We start from the raw sequence: 9,232 nt of genomic DNA, 5'->3' as shown, positions 1-9,232 counted from the left end.
AACCCAGATGAGGATGGGTTCCCTCGAGTCTGGTTCATCTCAAGGTTTCTTCCTTATGCCACATTGGGGAGTTTTTCCTTGCCACAGTTGCTCATCAGGGACAAACTTACTTACAAAGAACATATTTACTTTTAATCACCACATTATCTGTGTAAAGCTGCTTTGAGACAATGTTCATTGTTAAAAGCGCTATACATATAAAAATGAATTGAATTGAAGACCAAGAGCTACCTCTGCTGCAGAATATAATTATTAGAATAGTCTCAGAAACCAATTTTGGGTTTAATATATAATTCTTTAAGTGTTCTTTTATAGTTTGGATGTCTTTACTATTAATGTACAATGTTAAAAATAATTAACACTGAAGTTGTGTCCAAACTGGTACTGTACATTAATTTCTATACCTTCATTTTAACAAACATTTTATTTGTTTTAATAAACAATTATAGGGTCCTGGGTTTACTCCTGAATAACGTGAGCAAGAGAGAATAATGAAAGAATAAAAAATGAGGGTTGTCAAGTTGCTTTCGCTTCAATCATACACAGGGTCTTATATTTAGGGCTAATTGGACGACTCCTTTGATAATTACCATAAAGACTTACATAAAGTGAAGCTGCTTCTGTTGATGGTTGTGTATTGTGTTCCAGAATTGCCTGAGTGTGTGTTTTGTTGTTTTGGTAAAGCAGGGGTTAAAAAAAAAAAAAGCACACATGAGCACAATTTGATCTTTAGTCATCAACAGCTCCACAAAAGATATACAAGTTTTAACACAATCATTACACATTAACAGAATAATAATAATAAAAAAAAATCAGAGCAACATTAAATGCATTGCACTATTCTGACATGTTATACAACACAATCTTAATTTCTTAAAGTCTTAAAAAAATAGAAAACACAAAGTCTAAAATGCCACAACGGAAATGTTTGTAGTTTTTAGAACTTAATACAACAGGTGTTTTTTTACGGCTCGCTCTCAAGTGAAGATTCGTCAAAGAGCGTGAGCAGGTTTTTGGGCTCGAAGCTGCGTTCCGAGTGTTTAGTGGAACTCAGGTAGATGGGACTGAGCCGGGGCGAGTGTGTGTTTAAGGAGGAGGTTTTTGAGGGAGTGTGTAAGGAGGAGGTGTGCGAGGGTGTGTGTGCGGGGCTGAAGGTCGGGAGCGGTGTGGAGGTGCTTCCTGCTGAGAATGTGGCCTGAAGTCTGATGAGACCGAAAAAGAAAAACCAGAATTGAACATAATGATCATGTTTTATTACTTTAAATTAGCTTCAGTGAGAAATCAGTACTGGAGGTATTAATTCTTTAATTCTGTGCATTCCATACCTGTGTGTGTGTGATGAAGGTGAGTGTTCCAGCCCCTGGGGTCCTGACAGTAACACTGGGTCATCACTGGCTGAGTCAAACAAAGAGTTGCTGTGTTGCAGGACGCTGAGGTCACCGTCTACGTCCAAGGGATCCCGAGGCGGCGTATGGGGTGCAGGAGGGTCACAACGAGGAATCAGGGGAAGATTGAGGGAAGAGAGCAGGCCGAAGAGTGCAGAGAAAACAAACTGAAAGAGAGACAGAAAAAAATTACTATGGAGCTGATGATAATCAGGAATTATCTAATAATCATCGTCTCTATACGTGGAAAGAATGTACGACATGGGTCTTCACCCGGGGGTTCTGCGGTGGTACTGCAGGGGTCCGTTAATTAATGTTAAATCTCAAATAATATTTTGTAAAAAAAATTTGCGTAAAAACAAAGATAAAATATTTAATTAAATATTTTTGTTGTTGTTTTGAAAACGTTGCAGACCCCTGATGTGAGACTCTGATGTACTGCTGGAAACAAAGAGATTAAAAGAAAAAAAAATAGTACATGTACACAGACACACAGAAAAATAAACTTGGAATTAAATAGATGACAGTCAGACACTATATGGACAAACATAATGGAACATCTGACTTTTCCAGCCATATGTGGTTCCAAACTGTTGCAACAATAAAAATAAAGGAGGGACACAATTGTATAGGATGTCTGTCTTCAACTAGGAGACCCAAAGCTGCTCCAGCATGATGATGCCCCATTGCAAAAAGCTAACTCTGTTAAGACACTAATGACAAAATGCTTTGCAGGATTTGGAGTGAAGCTCTCTTGATATAAAGCACTGACCTGGACCCCAGGCCTTCTCACCTCACCTACATCAGTACCTGAATTTACCCTGGTACCAGTATCACCCTGGTACCTGGTTGAGCACAAATCTCCACAAACACACTCTAAAATCTAGTGCAACATACCATTCTAAGGGTCAGGTGTCCACAAACATTTGTCTACATAGTGTATAAATAAAAATTATAGATTATTAATAAATTTGAGAAAAAGCGCAAAAAATAAAAATAAACGCAAACAACAAGGGCGTGAAGAGGGAATGTACACACACTGGTCATTATTGCTGAAGAAAGCTATATGAATCTGTCAGTAATGATCGCGACAGGTGTAAACGCTGCTCGCTTTATATGTTCACACTTCTAGCTCTTCCGGCTTCCAGCTGTCAGATATAGACTACTGCCACCTGCTGGTATGGGGAGTTCTGTTCTCTCTCCAAGGCCAAAATTGGTCGACCTCTTGAGAAAAATAAATAAATAAATACTCTTGTGTTGTCTGAGTGATAAAAGCTCCTAGTATGAGACAGAAAGAGATAGGAAGCAAACGCACCTGGCTGAGGGTAAGAAGAGACAGCCAGCTCTCTTTTAGACAGAGGGATAGTTGGCGTCTCCACCTGTGTTTGCGGATAGAAGGCAGAGACAGAAGCTGCTCCACTGTCGCTCTGTCTCTGGGCTCTGGAGCCAACATTAGCCTGAGGACACACTGCAGCTCTGGGGACAGAGCTAAACACACACACAAACACAGACACACACACACACACACAAACACGACCCGTTGTTAACATTTGACATATTAACTAAAAGTGCCACAGAAAATGTCTACCATAGTACAATAAAAATTTCAATTTAAACCATTTCTGAAAAAAAATCAAGTATTAGTTATGTATTGTTTCATGTGCGAGGAAAAACCAGACAAACCATTAGTGAATTCTGAGGGTAAGTAGCCTTTTCTGAGTTGCTGCCACCCCTCTCCTCCTTTTGGAACCTCTAGATCACACGCCAGCTCCAGGATGGACACGCCCAGGCTAATGAGAAAATAAACACATTCATTTATAAAAATAAAAAAAGAATCAATTTAATTAATGCAATCCACTTTCTTTTTTTTTTTATATAAAATAGGCACAAATTAAATTGATTCAATAAAAAAGAACAAATGGGAAAAAATGGGACCCCAATTAAAGATAAAGATATGTTCTCCTTATTTCAGCATACTTTAACAAATGTGTTCATTCCTTCCATCCTTAAGTTCTGTAAAGCTGCTTTGAGACCATGTCCGTTGTGAAAAGCTCTATAGGAATAAACTTGAACTTTTATTCATTCACTCACTGAATATGTGGAAGTGTCAGGAATTTTGTCAGATGTCAGATTTGAACTGTCACACACGTAAACAGGATTGCATTCGGTAGATGTCACCGAACCGAAAGCCCTGTACCCAAATGGTTGGGTATGAAGACGTGTATCGTTACACCCCTATCACATATGTGGAAGTGAGAAACTGACCTGAAGATGTCCGCTGCAGCTCCGTATTCTCCCCTGAGCAACTCCGGAGCCATGTAGCATGGATCTCCTTCCTGTGCATCCACCTTCTCCCTCGTGCCATCACTCGATCCTTCCCCGTCTCTCTGTCCAGCTCCAGCAGCAAACCGAAGTCACCCAGTTTGAGTCGTCCAGAGCGCGTGAGGAACACGTTAGCCGGTTTCAGGTCGAGGTGGGCAAACCCTTGTGAGTGGAGGTGACTCAGAGCAGACAGCAGGTCACAGAGGTAATCCCACGCACACAGCTCACCTACACACAGATGCACCAACAAAGATGAAGAATCACGAGATGATTTCTATTACTGAATTAACACTGGTCAATGGCAGGATGTTTGGGGTCACAGTTAGTGAGTAACCTGCTGTCGTGGTCTGTGTTTCGGCATGCAGCAGCAGACTTGTGCAGCACAGCTCAGTCTGGATGTAGAGCCGCTCCGCCTCCTCCCAGGCAGCGCAGAAGCACAGCACGAAAGGATGAGGATGCAGACGTTCGTGATTCAGGGCCTCCCGGACGCAACGTGCTCGCTCGGTATCACCACGGAAACGCTGGGCTGAACGCTTCACTGCATACTCGCGCCCATCGATGACGCTACGCACCTGAAGCACAAACCAACACCGACCAGGTAGTCAATAAGCCTCAATGATCTAACAGTGAGAAGGTTAATAAAAAAAAGTGCACATCGTAAACCCGATCAGCCAAAAGTGTTCTGATATCAGTGCATCACAAGGCAAATTGTCCAAAATATATAATTTATTAATGGCACACTGCGTACTATTGACTCAGTCTTGCAATTAGTGTTTGGGACTCAGACACAGTCTCAGCATTCAAGCCTATGTTTAAAACATATTTATTGTTTTTTGTCAATAGGTTTTATTGAAGGTAAAAGAAACAGATCTGAAGAGATCCTGGTTGAGTATTTTGGTGTGATATTTGGATGCTGCCCCCCATGTCAACTGGACATCACTCTGTGCAGCCGAGGATGGTTACACATGAACATGATTATAAGATCATAACATAATTAATATTAACAGTTTACTACTATGGCTGAGGAACTGCAGTTTCCATAAACAGTTCTGCATTTAAGAGCCCATCACTGAACAGTACACCTCAGCAAAGAACTAAAATTCCCTCTATTACGGACATTTATACCACACACTGCATCTGCAAAGCAAGTTGCATTGTGGACGACCCCAAACACCCCTCTCACTCACACACACACACACACACACACACACACACACACACACACACACACACACTCACCTCACTCACTCACCTCACTCACTCACCTGTGTTATTGAGCTGCTTCAAACCTGAACTCAAACACATTCATTTTAATTTACACACATCCATGTCTTGAGCAACACCCATTTTATATATTTTTTAAATTATAACTGTTTACATGCTGTTTTGCACATAAACTTGATTGTTTATTTATTTATTCATTATATAATTCTCTTAAGCACATTGTACTGTATAACACATTATACAGTAGGTTTACAGGTGGCGCTATTTTTTGTTTTGTGTGTCTGTCCTACACAGTGTTGTCTGCACTGATTTCACACGGTGCTCTATGTTGTGTGATGTAGCTTTATGCTGCTTTATGAAGCACAAGGGTTCTGGAGGAACGTTGTCTCATTTCACTGTGTACTACATCAGAAATATATGATTGAAATGACAAAAAAAGCTTCTTGACTTGACTAATGAACGGACAATTTGTGTCACCCAGATGAGGATGGGTTCCCTTTTGTGTCTGGATCCTCTACGAATTTCTCAAGGTGTTTTTCATGCCCGAGGTCACCACTGAATCACTCGTTAGGGATAAACTTGCGTATAAATAAAAATATTTATAGCCTTTTTTTTCCTCTGTAAAGCTGCTTGGTCCACTGTTAAAAGCTAAATGCTATAAATGTAAAAGTGCTCCACAAATCAACCTGAAGTTAGAAGGGAGACACCGCACAATCTTTTACCTTGTAAACCTCGCCGAATGAACCGTGCCCGATGAGGCCGAGGTTGACGAAGCATTGGCTGAAAAAGGACTGGGGCTTGCTCGGGTCGTAGACGGAAACAGGCGGTGGATTTTCAATCAGAGCGCGAGACAGGGGCGCCCAGGGGGACCGGCGCTGGGGGAAGACTCTGCTCAGGGGTGGACAGCCTTTAGACGGCGGCCGAGGAGGAAGTTGTCGAGAGGGAGAGTTGGATGACGAGGAGTGAGAGGACGAGGAGAACGGGAGACGACGCTTCTTCAGGGAGAAAGACTGCTCGGCGTGGGAGAAGTGGACAGGAAGTGGGAGCGGCGTGCCCAGTGGTTTGGCTTCCTCACCCAGAGCCATGGATCTGAAACATCACAGCAGATTTATAGTTAGGAATTCAATGCCATGCAAAATAAAATAGATTATAAATGTAGACTTGGGATAAAAGTTTTTGATCTTTGGTCATTATTTTATAGTTTATATATATATTTTTAAATAATAGTCATCCGTGGGGGGCCACCAGGGCCAGAACGGCCTTCTCTTCTTTCTCTGGCCTAAACTCAGAATCAAAATCACTGACTGACTTATTATTTCCAATAATCTTCTAATTTTATAACATATCTCTCTCCTGCAAGTCTATTTAAGTTCTATCCAAGGCCATGAGTCCTTTAGAATCAACAGTGCAGGTGCCTGTGGCTAAAGTACATGTTGAAGCTTAACCAATCAGATTTGGAGTTTGTGACTCTGGGCCCATTTAACATCTACATATTCTTGCCTTTGATTGGATGATCAAAAACCGCACGTGGGAATTTAACAGCTTAGTTTTTTATTCCACAATGGCTGACAGTGGAGAAGAAAGTGACACTTATATGATGGACTTTTAAAAAAATAATCACTGGACATCGTGAGAAAAGGTCATCCAGAGGTTTTCAGAACAGTTGTTAGGCTTTCTTTATGGACCATTTATACTTTTGCATTTTCAGCCTTGTAGATGTCATGAGGTTCATCTTGATGCTTCAGCTACAGATGATGCATGTAGGTGGTGCAGTTGTGGCTGCAGTAAAATGAGACTTGTTGAATTGTGTTCGTCATAATGATGGTATTAAATAAGCGGATCGATTCAAAAATTGATTTAGTGTGAACTCCACTGATATTAACACAATTTATCAACACATGAGAAACCAGGTCACGTGACCCGCCCAGTGACCCAAACGTCAAATAGAGTCAAGGGACTCTTTCAACAGCATCTGTTTCAAAGGTTAACATTATAATATCGTGTAAAAAACATTTACAAATCAAACACTTACCACAACACAGGGAGAAAACACTGTTAGTAGTTCTCGTTATCGCCACCGCAGCTAGCTAGCTAAGCGTCCAAGAGTCCTCAAAGCTGCTCGTCATCCATGTCCACAACCCAGCTGACAAAACGCTCATTCTGACTAACACACACGGCTATTAGCCATTCATTACACCTCATTTAATAACAGTCATAATGCGTTATTTAATAGACGGCTTAGAGACGCTGCTTAGCTTAGCGTTACCTCAAATAAACATAACTCAAATGCTAACTTGCTAATTTTCCGGTCTGTTTTTTTCTCCGCGCTCGCGCCCCAAACAAGTTTCGAAATTCTCCACCACGCGCCCAAAAACAGGCGGTGACGCAACACTTCCGGGAGGACGAACGGGTTGGACTGGAAAATCGGGTTGCCAGATTGGGAGCTTTAAATACTCAGTGTGTGAAACAAATTTTTCAAACAAAATAAAATACGATTTTATTTGTAAAATGTTATATTGTTTACAACGTATCTGCTGATAGGGATGATTAAAAACATTACTATTGTTATTATTGTTGTTGTTATTAAGCATTTAAAATAAAAACCTTTATTGAGTTATTGGCCAATTAAAAGCAACATAGACTAAATACAGGTTAAATATCTGGCAACCCTGTCAATTACACAACAGAGTGAGAGAAATCTGGAACATACAGTATTTTTAATATTTTGTGTTTAGTATTTGTAATATAAGTATCTATTTAGACATTATAACATATCTTCTTCTTCTTTCGGCTGCTCACATTAGGGGTCGCCACAGCGGATCATCCGTCTCCATACCCCCCTTTCCTCTACATCTGCCTTTTTCACACCAACTACCTGCATGTATTCCCTCACCACATCCATGCACCTCCTCCTTGGCCTTCCTCTTTTCCTTATTCCTGGTGGCACCATACTCAGCATTCTTCTACCAATATAATTTATGTCCCTCCTCTGCACATGTCCAAACCATCTCAATCTCGTCTCCCTCACCTTTTCACCAAAACGTCCAACATGTGCTGTCCCTCTAATAAACTCATTTCTAATCCTGTCTCTCGTCACTCCCAAAACCTCAACATCTTCAGCTCTGCTACCTCCAGCTCCACCTCCTGTCTTCTACTCAATGCCACTGTCTCTAATCCATACATCTCAGGTCTCACTACAGTCCTATAAACTTTCCCTTTCACTCTCACAGATACTCTTCTATCACAAATCACTCCTATCACACTTCTCCACCTACTCCACCCTGCCTGCACTCTTTTCCTTACTTCTCTAACACACTCTCTATTATTTTACACTGTTGACCCCAGGTACCTGAACTCCTCCACCTTCTCCACCTCTTCTCCCTGCAACCGCACCACTCCACTGCCCTCCCTCTCATTCACACACATTTACTCTGTCTTACTCCTACTGACTTTCATTCCCTTCTCTCCAGCACATATCTCCACCTCTCCAGGCTCTTCTCAACCTGCTCACTACTCTCACCACTAATCAAAATATCAAGACATTATAACATTTATTTTTTTAATAAAACAAATGTGTATATATATATATATATATATATATATATATATATATATATATATATATATATTCAACATATAATAATAATAATAATAATAATTATTATTATTATTCATTTAATAATTTATTAATTTATATATAAATGTATATATACAGTGCCATTGAAAAGAGTGAAAACTCATGATGAAACTTATGGTTTCTGAGACACACATGCATGTTCCATTTGTTTAAATGCAACACCTTAAGTAACCTAGTTTGACCAAATGTATACAGATCTTCTTCCTATTCCTCTTCTTCCTCTTTCGGCTTCTCCCATTAAGGGTCTCCACAGCGGCTCATCCGTCTCCAGCACGTACCTCCACTTCTCTCCAGCACGTACCTCCACCTCCCCAGCCTCTTCTCAACCTGCTTCCTTCTCTCACCACAAATCACAATATCATCCGCAAACATCATAGTCCACGGAGACCCCTGTCTGACCTCGTCTGTTAACCTGTCCATCACCACTGCAAACAGAAAAGGGCTCAGAGCCGATCCTTAATGCAGTCCAATCTCCACCTCGATCTTACTGCACACTTTAATGCTGTCACACTGTCCTCATACATGTCCTGCACCACCCTCACATACTTCTCTGACACACCTGCCTTCCTCATACAATACCACAATTCCTCTCTCCACCCTGTCGTACGCTTTCTCTAAATCCATGTAACTCCTTCTGACCTTCTCTATACTTCTCCATCAACAT

General features: G+C 41.0%; 1 protein-coding gene across 1 annotated transcript; it reads right to left on the bottom strand.

Moving 5' to 3' along the window:
- Positions 1 to 712: 712 nt before the first annotated feature.
- Positions 713 to 7,317, bottom strand: pkmyt1 (protein kinase, membrane associated tyrosine/threonine 1). The gene is given in 9 exon segments (XM_046854575.1): positions 713 to 1,202; positions 1,326 to 1,552; positions 2,701 to 2,873; positions 3,069 to 3,175; positions 3,651 to 3,754; positions 3,757 to 3,935; positions 4,042 to 4,279; positions 5,654 to 6,020; positions 6,964 to 7,317. Coding segments are annotated over 8 exon segments (1,629 nt in total). The 5' UTR covers positions 6,017 to 6,020; positions 6,964 to 7,317; the 3' UTR covers positions 713 to 964.
- Between the last annotated feature and the right edge of the window lie 1,915 nt (positions 7,318 to 9,232).

This window comes from Silurus meridionalis, chromosome 7 (genome assembly GCF_014805685.1).
Source record: "Silurus meridionalis isolate SWU-2019-XX chromosome 7, ASM1480568v1, whole genome shotgun sequence".
Lineage (NCBI taxonomy): Eukaryota > Metazoa > Chordata > Actinopteri > Siluriformes > Siluridae > Silurus > Silurus meridionalis.
This window is presented reverse-complemented; position numbering and strand designations above follow the sequence as displayed.